The sequence below is a fragment of the Eriocheir sinensis genome, chromosome 27, assembly GCF_024679095.1.
Source record: "Eriocheir sinensis breed Jianghai 21 chromosome 27, ASM2467909v1, whole genome shotgun sequence".
Lineage (NCBI taxonomy): Eukaryota > Metazoa > Arthropoda > Malacostraca > Decapoda > Varunidae > Eriocheir > Eriocheir sinensis.
Genome location: NC_066535.1, coordinates 15,831,924 through 15,850,352, shown reverse-complemented (window position 1 = coordinate 15,850,352; position 18,429 = coordinate 15,831,924). Strand labels below are relative to the sequence as shown.

The window sequence follows — 18,429 nt, the reverse complement described above, 5'->3', positions numbered from 1 at the left end:
TATATTTTTCTTCTTTTTTTACTTCTTTTTCGCTGCCTTGTTTCATTTGGCACACCTCTATTTTTTTTATTTTCTTTACTCTCGTTCATTTGTTTTCCTCTATTATTCCGGTTGCATATTTTTTTATCTTGTGTCTTATCTCAACTTTCCTCTCGACGTTATTTTTTTCTTTTTTACTTGTTTTTCGCGTCCTTATTTTATTTGGCACACTTGCATTTTTTTCATTTTCTTCACTCGTATTTTCCTCAAATGTTCATCATATTTTTTTTATCTTGTGTCTTATCTAAACTTTCCTCACTTTCATCACTTGTCATAATGTCTACACACTTTCCTCTCTATGTTATTTTTTCTTCTTCTTTTACTTGTTTTATCTGGGACACCTGCATTTTTTTTATCTAGTGTCTTATCTCAATTTTCCCCTCCATGTTATATTTTTCTTCTTTTTTACTTGTTTTTCTCTTCCTTCTTTTATCTGTCACACCTGCATTTTTTTATTATCCTCCGCTTCTCACTCAATTATACTCTTGTTTTCTTTCTTCTCTCTGTTTTCCTGTACGTAGCGTCGCACCTTCGTTTTCAAGTTTATTTCATTTGCTATTTCTCAGGTTCTGTATCGTTATTATTCTCATTATTATTTCCCTTATTACCATTCTTATTATCATTACCAAGTTCATTTGTGTCGCGTATCATAACGTCATTACCCGTATTTACATATATTTCTGTCTCCCTTCCTTTGTTTTTGCTTTATTATCCTCCTTCATTACTTTAATAACGCCGAATTTTCACGTGCTCCTCTCACACGAAGACAAGAACAACACACCGTTCTCTCTCTCTCTCTCTCTCTCTCTCTCTCTCTCTCTCTCTCTCTCTCTCTCTCTGTTTGTGTGTTTGTTTATTTGTTTGTGCTTGTGTTTGACCGCGTATACTCTGTCTAGTGAAGGTGACAGGCCAAGTACTAAACAAACAAACAAACAAACAAAAATAAACTCCGTCACTATCTCCACACACCCACAAAAAAAGGACAAATTACCCCAAAGAGCGATTCAAGTTACTTCCAGAGCGGTTTTGATCCTCTTCACACACATCTCTAACTAAAGACTCATCATAATCCTCTTCTATCACGTCTACGTCATCTTGCTCGCTATACACACACGCTCTACCCTTATCAAAACCACTACATTAATATTTCCACCGCACCCATATTACACGGTTATTACTTCATCTTTTACTACATATTCATTTTTTCCCCCGGGTATTACCGCTAAAGGGATTCGAGACGCTTATTACAGCTATTCACGTCGCCGCGGAGTGCTCTCAAAAAGGTAACAGGTATATGAAATTCAGTGTTCGCGGCCGCCGTCACTCCCGTGGGATACTCGCCTCTCGCACTCCACATCTCTCTTTTTTGCGCGACGAGAACGCCAATTTCTGACTGACGCTCGCTTGGCAGGTCTGGCGAGGAAAATTGAAGCGTCAGGGTAATACAGATGGATATATATTCTTGTTCATTGAGCCAGGATATTAATATACTGCCAATGCTCTTTCTCTCTCTTTTTCTCTTCTTTCGGTTCCCTTTCCTCAATGTTCCGTGTTTTGTGTCGCTTTCCTTCCTTCTTTCCTATTCCTTCATTCTTTTTTTCTCCTGTTTATCTTTTCCTCTCTTCTCTCTGCACTTTCCCGTTTCATATCGTAACTTCCTTCCCTTCCCTTCCTTCTATCTTCCAATCATTCACTGCACTTTTTCCTATCTTTTTATATCTTTTCTTTATTCCCGTTCTTTCATTCACCATTTTCTCCACCATAAATACCACCCTCCTCATACTCCTCCTCCTTCTCCCTTTCCTTCCTCCTCCCTCGACCTCCCAATCTACGGGGCATGGTTAAAGAAAAACAATACCTGACCTGTTGTTATGGATGACGGGAACCTTGGACTCTCCACTCAAGGGACGATAAGAGAAGAAAGGAAACTGAAGGAGGAAGGAAAGTGGAGGAAGGGAAGGCTGGAGGATGAGGAGAAAGACTAAGAATCAGGAGGAAGGAAGAGTTTGGCGTTTGACAGGGGAGGGAAAGACTGAGGAAGGAGAGGAGGTAGAGGAGGAGGAGTTGGAAGATAAAAAAAGAGGGAGGGATAAAAAACGGAGGGTTATAGAGAGCAATTAAGTAGAAATTAATTTGTCACTTGGAGAGAGAGAGAGAGAGAATACACACACACACACACACACACACACACACACACACACACACACACACACACACACACACACACACACAAACCTAGATAAAATGAATCGATCCGCTAAAATGTGAAATAGACAAAGGCGAGGATGGACGTGTTATCAGCCCTCACGTCACTTCCCTTTCTTCCTCCTCCTCGTCATTAGCGTCTTTTTACTCCTTCGTTAGGCCTATTTTGCCCCCCGCGAGAATGGAACCTTCCAGGCGTCAGACTGGGCTGCAAAATTTTCAAGCTTCCTAAACCTGACGATGCGGAAGAAGAAGAAGAAAAACAAGAAGTAGAAGACGAAGACAAGAAGAAGAAGAAGTAGAAGGAGAAGAAGAAGAAAAACAAGAAATAGGAGAAGTAGAAGACGAAGACAAGAAGAAGAAGGAGAAGAAGAAAAAGGAGAAAAACAAAACAAAAACGAAGATCTGAAGAAAAAGAAGAAAATGAATAATAATAATAAAAAGAAGAAAGAGAAAAAAAGAAGCACATGTCAAAAGCCCAAATAAAAATGCCCCCTGACCCCCCCCCAAAAAAAAGAACAGGTGGAAAAAAATTAGCTTAACACGCATTCCGAAACACAACCGAGAGAAACACATTGATCTCAAACAGTAAAATAAAACAAAGAAAAAAGCGAGAAAGAAGCAGGAGAGATAAAGAGAAGTGCTACAAGGCTTTACGAAACACATATACCGTGCAGACAGAGAAACAAAATTAGCCCAAACAATAAAATAAAACAAAATAAAATTACAAAGAAGCAGGAGAGAGAAAAAAAAAAGTGTTACAATGCCTTACACAGTTCCTCACAATTTTTTTTCCCCTTGAGCTGCTTCCTTTGCTATAAAAAAATAAGAAAAAAAAAATCGCTTCCTTCGCCTTTGCCAACAAGCGCGTATAAATGAGACTGTAAGGATGGTATCAAGTCGGGTCTTAATTACGAAACAAGACAATGAAACACGACGATAAGAGAATTAAAACCCGCCTTTCTTTGTTGGCACGTGTACGATGGAGGGAAGGGAGGAGAGGAGAGGAAGGGAAGGGAAGGGGTGATGGTGGAAGGAAGGGATAAGGAAGGGAAGGTAACGAAACGGAAGGGAAGGGAAGGGGAGATAAGGGAAGACAAGGGAAGGGACGAACAAAGAAGGGAGGATAAGGGAAGGGAAGAGAAGGAATGGATAAGGAAGGGAAGGGAAGGGAAGGGAAGGGAAGGGAATGAAACGAAAGGGAAGGGAAGGGGAGATAAGGGGAGCAAGAATTAGGGAAGGGACGGACAGGGAAGGGAAGAAAAGGGAAGTTATATTAATGGAAGCGAAGGGAAGTGAAAATAATGGAAGGGAAGGAAAGATAAGGGAAGGAACGAACAAGGAAGGGAAAATAAGGGAACGGACGGAAAGGGGAGGAAAGATAAAGGAAGGTACGACATCAAATAGAAAGGAAGATACGGGAAGGGAAAACAAGGGAAGGGAAGAGAGTGAAAGGGAAGGCAAGGAAAGGAACAGACAGGGAGGGGGCGGATGGGGAAGGGACAGACAAGGAAGGGAAGACAGAGAAAGGAACATAAGGAAAAGGACAGACAGCGAACTGACAGGCAAGGGGAAGGATAGACAGGGAAAGGAAAATATAGGAAGACGTTTTATTATTTTATTTGTTTGGTGAAAGCACATCATCAGCAACCACAATTTCAGCGAAGGGAAGATGATATCAGTCGAGGAAGTAAAGTTATCCTCATTATAAGACCTTCCCCTCAAACGAAAAGAAAAAGAGAGACTAAGGAAAAAGAAAACGGGAGGGAGGATAACAACCGGGGGGAATAATGTGACCGTCTAAATTCTGCGGGGATCTTCTTGCCGCGAAAAAAACAAAACAAAAAAAAACAGAGACGGGGAAAAAATATAAACTTGGGGGAGCGCAGAAAGAGGAGGAGGACGATGTGTCTAGTTGCTAATTAATAAGAAAAAGGAGATGGGAGGGAGCGAGGCGGGTTCCCGGGGATTGACTGGCTGACGGGTCTCATAGAGGATAAATGAAGGGCCCCACGCCGCCCCCCCCTCACCGGCAGGACAGGTCATTAGTTCACCAAGGAGGGAAGGCTAAGGAAGGTGAGACGGGCGTGGCGTGATGAATGTATACGAGGGTTATTAATGAGCCGCGAGGAGGAGGGGGAGGAAGCATGGGAACGCGGAGGAGCAGGCACCAGCAAGGCTCATAACCAGGCTGTAGTTATTTAGGGTCATTTCTTAAACATTTCGGCGTCCAAGCTCACATGTTTGACAAGGCTTTCGTGGGGCTTTCGAGCATTTCCAGGGGTAGCTTTATGACCCTGGTGGTGGTATGACCCTTCTTCTGTACCGTGAGCCTAAAAACACACTCATTGCAACCCGAATGATCTCCGTTTTGGCCTTTAAAAATAGTTAACGTAAGAGGCGGAAGCGTTTAAGAACACGAGCTTTAATCTATTCAAGCGGGGTGTCGGCGACCTGCGGAACGGATTAAAGCAATTACTGTTCTTACGTGCTGGGCTGTTCGGTTTTCTTTTCTTTTTTGTTTACGCCCTTGCACTGTCGCCTCTGCTGTAAAAACAAAACAAAAAAGAGGAAAAAAAAAAAAAAAACCTTATGAGCCGCCCTCCGGAGTGATGCTCGGATCGGCGCCATGAGGAGCGTCGCAAACGTCTTGTGCATACACGGTAATGACAACGCCTGCAGCACCGAGGCCGAGCTGGGTGTGTGTGTGTGTAGGAGGGGGAGACAAGGGGGTAGTATTGCCGGGAGGTGTGTCTGAGGGTGGGGCAGGGGTGTCTGGGGCGGCAGGTGAGGCGTTGGGGGTTAGGGGGGATCAGATTGACTGTCTGGGCCTCGGGACGGAGCGGGAACGAGGCACTGATGGACTGCCGCTGTCGGGAATCTCACGAAGAGTTAAAATCAGAGAAAGACGACCCCCAAAAGAGGAAGTGAAAAGTTTAAGGAGTGTCAGAGGAGGCAAGAGGGTCGCGTCGTCCTACCTGGTTCGTCTTGGAGCTGATGACGTGGTTTCCGCCGTGGATGACCGCCACTCTGCCGTCGGGGTCCCGCCACCACACCTGGGACGGCTCGGGCCAGGCGTCCACGGCACACTCCAGCGTGACCGTGGCTCCCTCAGGCACACGCACCACCTCCCGCGCCCTGATCTTGGGCCGACCTGCACCGGGGGGAGGGACGGACGTTAGGAGGCGGCCTTAGATCTTTTTTAACATTAGAAAATAGACCATAGTAGTGAGAGAAAGAGATAGATAGATAGATAGATAAGTAGATAAAGAGAAAAGACCCACTAAGTTCTCTAACTGGAAAAAAAAGGAAACATGGAAAACATCACCCACACAGCACAGGCATCTTGATACCCTCCCATCTGCCTATCCTTCATTTTCCCTGCTATTTTTTGTTACTCCCTTATGTGACTACGCGTACAACATTCACAGAGGATGGGAAGAGAGTTTGTGGGGTGTGATTCTGCTTTACCCAAGAGCTCGCTACTACTCGGCTACTCACGGGAGATGGTGATGGTGCGCGAGGCCTGCATGGGCGTGCCGTATCCGTTGTCAGCGTAGCAGGAGATCTCCCGCATGTCCCTCGTCACGTTCTGGATCACCGTGACCATGTGGCGCGTCTCGTCCTGGAAAAGAAGGGAAAATTTGCGTTCCAGCTGCCTCTGATGTCCTTATTATACCCCGGACTTACCCGCTAACATTTTCTTGGCACATACACAGTTAAGACGAAGTTACTCTGTATGATAAAAGGTTAATTAAATAAGCGACACATTTCGACGCCCTTCCCCGGACTACCCTCTCTCCATTACTTGTTTTCTTTCTCCTTGACTGTCTTTTTTTCTGGATCCATTGTTGTCTTGACTTTCTGCTTGCATATGTCCTCCTCTCCTTGTCTCCTTGCTCGCATTTCTCCCTCCATTTCCATCCCTGCCTATACTTGTCCCTTACCCACCCTCCCTCGCTTCTCCCATATCTCCCTCTCTCTGTCTCCCTGTTTGCACATGTCCCTATCTATCCCTGTCTCCCTACTTGCCTCTGTCCCCTTCCTACCTCCCTGCCTGATGTGTCTTTCTATTCCTGTCTCTGAAATGCTCCCACTGCTTTCAAAGTCTGGCGGGTCTTGTCGCTGCCGAGGCGTGCTGCGGTGACCCTGCCTCGCCTCCATGTGTCGCATAATCCTCTTGTGGACTCTCTCCCACTCGCCAACATTAACACAAAGAGACGGAGTAGCGGTTGCTCACACGAAACTCCCTCCTTCTCTCTCGACTTTCCTTCCTGCTGTGGCTATTCTCCTTTCCTCTTCATCTTCCTCGCTTCTCTTCATTCCCTCCTCTCTCTCTCCTCTTTCTCCCTCCCTACCCTCCCCTCTCTCGTCTGATGTGGCTATTCTCCTTCCCTCTCATCATCCTCGCTTCTTCTCCTTCCCTCCTTTCCCTTCTCTTTCTTCCTCCTCACCCGCCCATCTCTCGTCACTGCTCTCATTTCCTGATCAGTCTACTCAGGTGAAGCTCGTCCTGCACGTTTCCTCATTTCTCGAGCCTCTGTGGTTGTTGCATTCGTTTGTGCTGCTCCTGAGTAAGCCAGGCGGAAACATACATTAAGAAGAAGAAGGAAAAGGAGGAGGAAGGCGAGAAAGAGAGAAAAAAAAGCAATGAACGAGTCGGGCTAATTACCTACTCTCACTTTCTCTTTGCTGCCTTGAAAAAGAGTCATTAGGCTGAGGGTTTACGTGCGCCACTCACTCCCTGCCTTGCGGCGCGGCTAAAAGGGGCGTCGCTGCCTCACCTGGTTGATGAGGACCCCGGAGATGTAAAGGGAGACGGTGGGAGGCGGCGAACCCATGGCGATGCAGAGGACGGTCATCTTGCCGCCCTCGACGATCAGGTTGATGGGATGGACCGTCGGCGCCTGAAACACGAACACACATGAGCAAGGTGGGTCGGCGGGGGTCAGGGAGGATTCAGGACAGTGTGTGATTTCTTTTATTTTTAGAGTAAAGGATGCAACTCAAGGGCAAAAATGAGTAAATATAAAACTAGCTAATCATTGCTCCCATAAAAGAGATGAGTGGGTAAAAAAAAGAGATCAATTTCAGATGGAGAGGTGTCGTGTAGGTGGTGTTTGTGAGGCTTCGGGTATTATCTGAGTCAGTGGGTATCAGGACACGCCTTCTCTCCCGAAATTGACCCATCTTTCGGCCACCTCTTTGGATTCTTTTTAGGAGCAGCGAGTAGCGGGCTTTTTTTATTTTTTATTATTGTTTCCTCTTTTTGTGGCCTTGAACTGTCTCCTTTGTTGTAAAAAAAAAAAAAAAAGGGAAATGGAAAAAATGGTGAGTATAGAAACTGCAACTAAACTCTTGTTCCTCACCACACGAATCTACCTCCTCTTAAACGCCGCTTCCTCCCTCCCTCAAGTCACTCCTGTGTTGACTGGCAGCGGCATGAAGCTTTACCTTTAATATTGCACACGCACGCACACACGCACGCACGCACACGGACACACACATAGGAGCTATAAATAATTGAATACTACCAGCAGTTTCTTGGCGAGCTGTGTGTGTGTGTGTGTGTGTGTGTGTGTCTTTCGCACTGTCTCACCTCCACGAAGGCCGGGTAGGCGGGGTCGGTCCAGGCCAGCAGGGTCTCCGAGGGGCGGCTCTCCCCCTTGTCGTTGACCGCCGTGACGTAGATGACGTACTGTGTATTGGGCGTCAGGTTCTCGAGGAGCAGCGCCGAGGTGCCCGTGTTGGTGACGTTGTAGTTGTCCAGGTCCCCGGGGCTGCCCAGGGCGCGGTAGTGAAGATTGTACCTGTGGGGGAGGCAGAAGGGGATGCTGGGGGTGTCATGTAGTGGATGAAGAAGTCAGCAGGAGGAGGAGGAGGAAGAGGAGGAGGAGGAGGAGGAGGAGAAAGTTCAAACTACTCACGTGAAGCGGTCGGTGGGGTGGGCGAGCTCGGGCGGCTGCCACACCACGGTGAGGGTCGTGGCTGTCTTGTGGTCGAGCACGAGGCTGTGAGGCGCCGAGGACACGCCCGCCATGGCGCCCTCCAAGCTGGACTCCTCCGTGGCGTTGATGGTGAGGACTGCAGAGGGGAGCGACGTGCCCATGTCGTTCAAGGTGACCACGAAGAAGTTGTACATGTTACCCGTCTTGAGGTTGGTCACGGTGGCAACTGTGTCTGTCAGGTTCATCGTCTGCAAGAGAGACAGAAGACCCTTGAACCTGTTAGCGGCGAGGAAATGATCGAAGTCACCCTTAGTATTGCCTTGTCCCAGTACACCACGGAATTTGAAGGATTATAACAAGTGACACTGTGAAACCATCCATTCCTGAGCTTTACGTGTCTAGTCTGGATTTGACTATATGCGAGATACTAAGTGAAGCATCTTGGAAACGGGGAACGCTGGGAGAGACTGTGTGCTACGGGAGGCGTGGTGGAATGGTATGAATGTGGGTGGGTTGAGAAAAGACTTGGGTAGGATACAGAGGGGTGGAGGGGGTAAGGGAGATGTTAGTCCTTTTTTTTTTAACAACAAAGAAGACAGCTCAAGGGCACAACAAAAGGAAACAATAATAAAAAAGCCCGCTACTCGCTGCTCCCAAAAAGAATCCAAAGAGGTGGCCGAAAGAGGGGTCAATTTCGGGGCCGGATTAGCTGGATAAGCGACGGTGTAAGGGCCGGGGGCAAAGGGTGTCTCGGCTGGGTGAGGAGCTACGAGGATTAAGCTGCGGAATTGCGGGTGGCTCTCATCCCTCTCACGTGGATTTCCGGGCAGGGATTACGGCATTACAGTTTCGGACGACAAGGGGATTGAGGAGAGTGTATCACAGGGTAGTCAACAAGGGAAGGGGGGGGGGGAGGGGAGAAGGGGCGGAGAGGGGGAGTTAGAGGAATTACTGCGCGGGAGATGAGAAGACACGGAAGCAAATAAGACACATAGAGAATTAATTGAAGTGAAGGAAAGGTAGCATGAAGTGGAGAAGAATAGGAAGTATGCAAATATGAGGCCGGAAAGCAAATGAAGAAAGAAAATGGGAAAGAAAGGGAAGGAGAAAGCAAACAAGGAATGCGAATGAGGGAAATTGGAAACTGGATTGAAGTAGCATGACGGAAGCTATCGTTGGGAGAGCACGCTGGTTCCCGAGGCGTCCACACCCCTTGTATTGCCGAGGGCGGGACAGTTTCATCTCCAGAATACCGCCTGAAGCAATACTTAATTTCCAAGTGCTCAGATGAACGGTATTAGCAGCTCAGGATGGGATTCGAACCCTGACAAAACTAGCAAACTTGTTAATCAAATAAACCATGTTGTGTGACATGCCAATATTCATGATGATCAAAATCGCCCTAAAGTGATGACTATGGAAATATAATGTGAATAATTTTGGCTTTCTCTACCTCTCTCTGAAATGAATAAACTCAAGAGGAAATGATAAATGTGTCGCCATAAATCACAGGCAATCTATCGGGGACACGCCAATTACTTTCCCGAGCCGCGGATAAAACTCTAATTTCACGGTGAAAAATAATTGCCGCTGGCCATTAGTACAGCGTCAGCGTCATAATTAATCTTTCCGGACTGATTGATGTTCTCTTCCTTCAACAAACAAACGCCGTGATGACTGAAAGCATATTACTGGACAGCGTGACGCCGACTTACGTTGTTGAGGGAGTAGACGGCCAGCGCGGCGGAGTGCTTGTCGACGCTCTGGTAGTGCAGCTGGTACAGCGTCACGTTGGGGCCGTCCGCGGGCGGCTGCCACACCAGCGTCACCTCCCCGTCAGCGACCTTGGTGGCGTGCAGGTCCCTCACGGGGCCCGGCAGTGTCCTCACACCTGCCGGAAACAAAGCCACCGTCACACCTTTGTTGCCTTCTGGAGTTTTCGATGGGAGTTGAATGAGCACCGCTATATCCTTGTTACCGAGCTAGTCGGCCAGGCAAATCTAACAAAAAAATGTCCAACATGGCAGTTACATCCCTGACTGTGGCAGCAGTGCCTTACCATCCTCCAAACACATCATGATGTTGCCTATGTAGGGCATGCAGACCGCCGGCGTCGCCTGGTTGGAGAAGGAGCCTGCACAAAGGCTCATGCAGGAGTCCGGGACGCCTCTGCGTTGGCAGCACGGCTGGTGGTTGCGGCCGCCCGCGGCACACCGTACAAGGCTGGACAGCTCGGAGGCGCAAGTGGCGGCCAGCATCCTCACGTGGGACATGCGGGCGTTGTAGTCACACAGCGGCATGCACCCGGGGCTAATTTGGACGCTTGCGCAGCACTGTGTCACGTTGTAGGCCGAGTCGTCCTCAATTTTCGTTTCGGGCACCACTGGCGGCGTGCGGAACAGGACGCGCGGTGACGGGTCTCCGGTGCCGTGCTTGTTTACTGCTTGCACGTAGACTTCGTACTCAGTGTTCTCGCAAAGCTTCTCCAACACGAAGGGTGAGGTTTGCGTGTACACCCCGTGGTACGACACCTCCATGTTGTTGATGAACCTGCAACACAAGCACCAGTCAGCCACACTCGCGATACCAAGCACTCGCGGGAAAATCCGGAACAAAATAAACTGAAGGAAAAGACTATTCATTTTTCCAGCCCCCCCCCCCCCCCCCCAAAAAAAAAAAAGAAGCGGACTGAGGGTATGAAAGAAGCTCTTGGAAAGCACAAGAGGGACAGCCACTTACCAGTTGCTCTCACACTCGCGGCTGGGCTGGATCGGCCTGAAGTAGGCGTGGTAGGTGCTGACCGAGTCGCCAAGCAACTCGGGCGGCGCCCATTTGAGGAGGACGAAGGTTGGGTTGATGTTGCTGACGGTGACGTCGCGTGGCGGCCCCGGCAGCACGTTGTAGCCCTTCATGAGGCAGCTCCGGTAATCGTTGAAGTAGTCCACGCACCTGCAGGGAACAGAGGCGAGACACTCAGCGGCCGCCGAGCACTGGACGCAGCGACCCGCGCTCCTTGAGCCCTAAACCTTAAAATATTTGGAAACAGAGCCTCCAACAAGACACTCTCACTTACCGCCCAGACTCGGAACAGATGCATGTAAAAAATGAATAAAAACATAATATCTTGGCTTTAAGAAATGTGTCCGAGTGTCAGCGTGCCCTCGTAAGTGCTACCTGGCAAGAAAGGAACAACACTTTTTCACGCTATCATGAGAGAGGAAACACTCGTTGGCGCCACAGCTTTTAATTACAATGGAAAACACCAAGTGTTCATTAAAAGTAAGACCTCGACAACATGAAGATGAGACGTGCGTGTTGTAATACACCATTTATTACGAGAAGAGAGAGAGAGAGAGAGAGAGAGAGAGAGAGAGAGAGAGAGAGAGAGAGAGAGAGAGAGAGAGAGAGAGAGAGAGAGAGAGAGAGAGAGAGAGAGAGAGAGAGAGAGAGAGAGAGAGAATGTTATGATTTTGATCTTGATATTTTCTTTTTTATTCTATATACGTAATGCGTTTTTATTAGAACGTTAATATCTATTACATTGTTACGCATCAGTAACAGAATCACAATAATAATCCCACGATGGAGTGTATCGAGTCATTAATTTGTCAAGTTAAGAATAATATTTTTTAAGTGTATATTAACATTTCCAGGATGAATTTTCGATAAGTTAAATTTGTGCCGTTCGTAAGTTCGCGCTTTGCGACAATGACATGACTCGTGAACAGCGAAGTCTGATTATCTGTCTATCTATCTATCTATCTATGCTCTCCCCCTTCGTCCCCCGCCCCGTGACCACACCACGCCCACCCGCCAGTCCGGCAAACAGCATAATCCAATTAAACAAGCCATTAAACCCCCCAAAAACTCCACAAATCCTTAATACTCTCAACTAATTGCGCGTTCAGTTAATAAATGTAATAATGTAATAATGTGATTAATTTCCACCGGGAAACACGTGAAACAAGCTTACCACGCACGGCCAAACACGCCCACACCACACACACACACACACACACACACACACACACACACACACACACACACACACACACACACACACACACACACACACACACACACACACACACACACACAGATAAAGAGATACGCAGACATAGCTGGGTATCCCTCACAAAAACTCTTCACGGGGTCTCCTACATAAGTGCTTCACACCAACATTTGCATCAAGGCGTTTTCTTGTGCGAGTGGGCGTCGTTCTTGCTGCCGCGTCTCCCATCAAGCCACCAGCAGACGACGGATGTACAGTGGCAGGGCGCGAGGGAAAACCGAGATGAAGTTACCGAAGTGGATATTCAAGAAGCAAGGTGTTTGTCATATCGTAACGAAACACATCTGGCGGGGCCACGCTCAGAACAGGCAGTAAAATAACATACTTGTTTACATAGTTCCTCGCTTGTGTATTACCTAAAGTACTCGTCTTGCTTATATCTATATTCAAGTCATCGTCTTGCTTGCATTAACCGCTGTGGTTTTACCTGAAGTACTTGTAGTCAATCTTGGTGACGTTGCCGGAACAGAGTTCGACGCAGAGTGGCGGCAGACCCCTCTCGCGGCAGCAGTCCGAGTGGTCCATGTCGTTAGCAAGGCAGGAGAACGCCTCGGTGGCCCACGGCGCGCACACGATCATGTCTGGCTCGTTGATGTACCTGTTGCTGGGGTCACACAGGTTCCTCAAGCATCTGCAACAGACGGTAGTACAATCCGCGTTACATGGGCAGCACAAGTCAGGGAATTAACATGCTACTCTAACAAAAGGCTGGGAAGGGGTTCTCAAGGAGCTGCAAGAGAGGGTAACCTGTGTGGGGGGGTCCACTCACACAGCTCTCCTTGACAGAGTGGAGTCAAAGGCTCTTCGTCTCATCAGCTCTCCTCCTCATACTGATAGTTTTCTACCTCTCAAATTCCGCCGCCATGTTGCCTCTCTATCTTCTATCGATATTTTCATGCTGACTGCTCTTCTGAACTTGCTAACTGCATGCCTCCCCCCCTTCCGCGGCCCCGCTGCACACGACTTTCTACTCATGCTCATCCCTATACTGTCCAAACCCCTTATGCAAGAGTCAACCAGCATCTTCACTCTTTCATCCCTCACGCTGGTAAACTCTGGAACAATCTTCCTTTATCTGTATTTCCTCCTGCCTACGACTTGAACTCTTTCAAGAGGAGGGTATCAGGACACCTCTCCTCCCGAAACTGACCTCTCTTTTTGGACACTCCTTTGACCTCTATTCAGGAGCAGTGAGTAGCGGGCTTTTTTTTATATTTTTCTTTGCGCCCTTGAGCTGTCTACTTAGCTGTAAAAAACAAAACAAAAAAAACAAAACACATTTTGCGTTATCCAGGCGGCACACGCCGAGAAACTAACACGATACTCTACAAAAAAATAGTGTCGAGGGTTCCTCTAGCACCTTCGAGACAGACACCATCGCCTTGCTTCTGCGGCAAATACTTCACTCTACCTGCACGTCACGACCTTGCTGCGGTGTGCTGTGTGTTGGTAGAAGGAGGAAAAGCAACAGCAGGAGCAGAGGCGGCAGATGTGGCAGGAATTTCGGTATGCAAAGAAACACGAGTTCAAGAGAAGGAGGCGGACGAGACATCAAAAGAACGATCAAACAATCATGAAAGCGACCTCTTGTGGGAGAATCAGGCGCGACCAAAGCTTTCATCCGATCAGGAGCCCCCCCCCCACTATACTCTTCCCTCTCCCTCTCTTTCCATCCACGAGACAGACCACTCGACCCGTCATCCTGAGAGGCTCGTTCGCCGGCGGCCGCACGATGAGGCTTGAGTGTCCTTGATCCTCGTTCAGTTCTAGGCGAGCGAAAAAAGAAGGAAATTTTAAGGGTTGAGCTTCAGGTCAAGTGTGAATGAAATCAGTTTTCACCGTTGGGTTGAAGGCAGGCCGTGGGTGCGTAGTGGGCAGGCTAGGAAGGTTGATGGGGTTAGCCTGCACGTGAGGCATGCAGGCTGGTTGGTGGCGGTGTTCCTTTGTATAGCGTGTTTGGCCTGCTGATGTTTTATGTTCCTGAGAGCTTGTCAGTCGCTCCCTTTCGGTCGTTGTGTGTGTGTGTGTGTGTGTGTGTGTGTGTGTGTGTGTGTGTGTGTGTGTGTGTGTGTGTGTGTGTGTGTGTGTTCTTTCCTTTGTAACTGTTTTTAACTAAATATATTTTTACAGGATTGTCAAGCTCGTCGTGTCCCATCTTTCAAAAGTGTTTTATCATATTTTTCTTTAAAACTGTGAATGTTTTTGGAACACACGACTTCCGGTAATATATTCCGTTGATCCATTGCCCTGTCTGGAAAGCTGATTTTTCTCACAACTTTCGTTATATTTTCTTATACAAACTTTTGCTGTGCTACCTTCAAGAAGATTGTCAAGGTTTTATGTATTTATTAGACGATATTTTTTTTTTCTTCGACACAATATAAAAGTAAAATCATATCGCCTTTTTCCTCAGCGTCGGTGAGTGTGGCTTCGCAAGTCTTTCGGCGCATCTAAAATCTATCAGGCTTGGCGCCTTTTTCGTGGTTGTTCTTTGTACCTTCTTAAACTTCTCAACATTCTTTTTTTTTAATCTTTTCAAGTGCGGGTCCCTGGTACTGCTGCATACTGAAGTGCTGGTCCCTGGTACTGCTGCATACTGAAGTGCGGGTCCCTGGTACTGCTGCATACTGAAGTGCTGGTCCCTGGTACTGCTGCATACTGAAGTGCGGGTCCCTGGTACTGCTGCATACTGAAGTGCTGGTCCCTGGTACTGCTGCATACTGAAGTGCTGGTCCCTGGTACTGCTGCATACTGAAGTGCGGGTCCCTGGTACTGCTGCATACTGAAGTGGGTCCCTGGTACTGCTTGATCCGGAAGTGCGGGTCCCTGGTACTGCTGCATACTGAAGTGCTGGTCCCTGGTACTGCTGCATACTGAAGTGCTGGTCCCTGGTACTGCTGCATACTGAAGTGCTGGTCCCTGGTACTGCTGCATACTGAAGTGCGGGTCCCTGGTACTGCTGCATACTGAAGTGCGGGTCCCTGGTACTGCTGCATACTGAAGTGCGGGTCCCTGGTGCTGCATACTGTAGTGCTTTTCCCTGTTACTGCTGCATACTGAAGTGCTGGTCCCTGGTACTGCTGCATACTGAAGTGCGGGTCCCTGGTACTGCTGCATACTGAAGTGCGGGTCCCTGGTACTGCTGCATACTGAAGTGCTGGTCCCTGGTACTGCTGCATACTGAAGTGCTGGTCCCTGGTACTGCTGCATACTGAAGTGCTGGTCCCTGGTACTGCTGCATACTGAAGTGCTGGTCCCTGGTACTGCTGCATACTGAAGTGCGGGTCCCTGGTACTGCTGCATACTGAAGTGCGGGTCCCTGGTACTGCTGCATACTGAAGTGCTGGTCCCTGGTACTGCTGCATACTGAAGTGCGGGTCCCTGGTACTGCTGCATACTGGAGTGCTGGTCTCATGCATTATGTAATTATGTTCTCCACCACTTCCTCATCGACGTGTGCAAAGGCTACTCTCATGTTCGCCAACAGGCTTTACATATTCCTTACTTGTCTTACATGTTTGTGTTGCCTTCTGGTGAAAGTCTGTGAATGATAACTATTCCTAAATGTTTCTTCTTGTTAGATAATTAACTATTGATTTTTTAAAATTTTACTATTTGATATATTTCTGCATTGAATTCCATCTCCCATGTATGGTTATATTCATAACGTTTCATATAATTTTGTAAAGCCTTACACAAGTTCTCATTTTTCATTATTATTTGTATTTCAGCAACAACAGTCAACAAAACTTTTTCCGATATAAAATTTAAACAGTTTACATTACCCTGAAACATGATTACTGCTGACACTGAATCCTGCAAAACACCGGCCAGTACCACTTTCCAGGACCTCTCAGGCGTGTCGCTGGCGTGTATTCCATAATTAGTCCATACTGGGCCTCTCTTTTCTCTGGCTTCCACACAATGATCACCAAACCATTCGTTTAACCTCAACATTTTCCATCTGGCGGGGCATGGTCTTTAATACTCTGCTTTGTACATTTCCCACAATCTTTAGTTTTGAGAATCCACATTTGTTTCCGGCAGTTTTCTTTCCCATCTCTTGCTTGGTCTGTCTCCTTTGCCATAAAAGTATGAGCGTTTATCCTTTGCGCTCTAGAGGGAAGGCTACGGGAGGTAGGGAGCCAGATTCCCGCCACGACACCGCGGCTTCCCTGCCTTTGTCTCGCCGCTGAAATACTGCGTCTGATTGTGTAGCCGAGGCGCGCCAGACGGCTGCCTCCCGCCTCTTCACGGCCGCCGGCAGCTTCTTCCTTTATTCGCCCGGCCGTTCAGGGGGATATTCGGGTTATGATTCCCACTAATCGTTCTTTTTTCATTTACATATTGCCGCCGCCGCCGCCACCGCTGCTCCTGTTATTTCTTCTCCACTGCAGCCTCCTCCTCCTCCGCCTTCTACTCCACTTCCTCCTCCTCCTCTTCCTCCGGTTTCTCCTCCACTTCCTCTCCCTCCTACCACTACTACTGTTACTTTTACTAATACTATCACAACAGCAGCAATAACAACAGCAACAATATCAACCACTACTACTATTACCATCACTTTCATCTTGTATTACTACTACTACTACTACTACTACTACTACTACTACTACAGCTATTACTTTTACTGCTTCCACTTCCGCCACTACATGTATCACTCCCGTCTCTCCTCTTTATAATAGTTGCGCCACTTCGTCCTCATTCCGGCCGCTGTTTTTACTGCAACAATATTTTGAATGTCAGACTAATTGGCCAGCTTTGTGTCCTAAAAGTTATTTATTACTTTCATGCTCTTCCTGTGCTTCCCCTCCTCCTCCTCCTCTTCGTTTTTCTCTTCCTATTCTTTCCTTCTTTTTCTTCTATTAGCATCTCCTTTCTACGACCTTCTCCTCCTCCTCCTCTTCGTTTTTCTCTTCCTATTCTTTCCTTCTTTTTCTTCTATTAACATCTCCTTTCTACGGCCTTCTCCTCCTCCTCCTTTTCGTTTTTCTCTTCCTATTCTTTCCTTCTTTTTCTTCTATTAGCATCTCCTTTCTACGACCTCCTCCTCCTCCTCCTCATTTGTTTATGGCTACAGTCAACCAGTCAGTTAATCAGTCAGTTTATCAATCATACCAGTTAAAATATCCTCCCACACCAGTCAAAACTCCTTCCCTGCCAGTCACTCGTCAGTCCTTCTCCTCCTCCTCCTCCCTCTACAACCAGTTAAAACTCCTCCTCTGCCAATCTTTTTTTTTTTTTTTTTTTTTTTTTTTATAATCAAGGGTATATGCCAATCAGTTTTCAGTCCTCTTCCTCTTTCTTCTCTGTCAGTCATCATTCCACACCAGTCATCACTCCCCCTCCCCCCCAAGTAAGTCCCCTTCCTCCCCTGCAGCGCCCCACCTGATGTGCTTGACGCCCTTGTCGGAGCAGCAGCCCACCACGTCGGGAAGCTCGGGATGCACCACGGCCGTCTTGTTGTGGCCGCGGGGGTGGGTCAGGACGCGCAGAGTGTAGCTGGGCAGGGAGGTCCCGTGGACGTTCACCGACACCACGGACACCTCGTACCACGTCATGGGCGACAGGTTGTTGAGTACTACCTGGCTCTGCGTCGACACCACCTGCAGGACGGAGTGACGGGTGTAATGGGGGGGGGGACGGGGAGAGGGAGTAGGGGAGTGAAGATGGAGGGTGTGTTCAGGGGGAGTGGTGGGGGTGATAGGATAGTGAGGGGGGGGACGGGTGTGGAAGGGGGAGAAGGGGATTAAAGGTAGGGGGGTGTTTGGGGAGTAAGGGGGTGAGAGGAGTGAAGGGGGTGAAGGGAGAAGGGGAGTGAGAGTGGCAGAGGTGATAGGATAGTGAGGGGAGTGACGGGTGTGAGGGGAGTAGGGCAGCGAAGGTGTTTGTGTAAGGGGAGTGTGGGGGAGGAAAGTGAGGAGCGTGGCGTGGGGCGAGGCAGGGGAGGGGGAGAAAAAAAGCCGTCAGATATTTTTCCCTTTCTTTAGGAGTCCCCTCAAGCTGAAACTTTTGAAGGGTGGGGGAAATAAAAAAAAATCACCCGTGGGAAATAAATAGGCGGCGCACGTGGCGATAAAAGGAAGAGATGGATGTGAAGGGGAGATGGAAACCGTCCAGAAACGAACAGACTTTTCCACTACACTTAGGCGGAAAAGAAAAACA

The 18,429-nt window shown here is 48.0% G+C and overlaps 1 protein-coding gene across 8 annotated transcripts in view; it reads right to left on the bottom strand.

Annotated features, from left to right (window-relative positions):
* LOC127004201 (Ig-like and fibronectin type-III domain-containing protein 1) overlaps positions 1–18,429 on the bottom strand; it is a 289,306-nt gene that overhangs the window by 24,880 nt on the left and 245,997 nt on the right. For all 8 annotated transcript variants that reach the window (XM_050871723.1, XM_050871717.1, XM_050871715.1 and 5 more), the window contains 10 exons: positions 17,653–17,870; positions 12,692–12,895; positions 10,932–11,141; positions 10,252–10,742; positions 9,908–10,083; positions 8,172–8,440; positions 7,844–8,054; positions 7,029–7,151; positions 5,746–5,869; positions 5,223–5,398 (listed from right to left, as the gene is read on the bottom strand). In XM_050871723.1, coding sequence (XP_050727680.1) covers positions 5,223–5,398; positions 5,746–5,869; positions 7,029–7,151; positions 7,844–8,054; positions 8,172–8,440; positions 9,908–10,083; positions 10,252–10,742; positions 10,932–11,141; positions 12,692–12,895; positions 17,653–17,870 — 2,202 coding nt within the window. The remainder of the gene's footprint in view (positions 1–5,222; positions 5,399–5,745; positions 5,870–7,028; positions 7,152–7,843; positions 8,055–8,171; positions 8,441–9,907; positions 10,084–10,251; positions 10,743–10,931; positions 11,142–12,691; positions 12,896–17,652; positions 17,871–18,429) is intronic.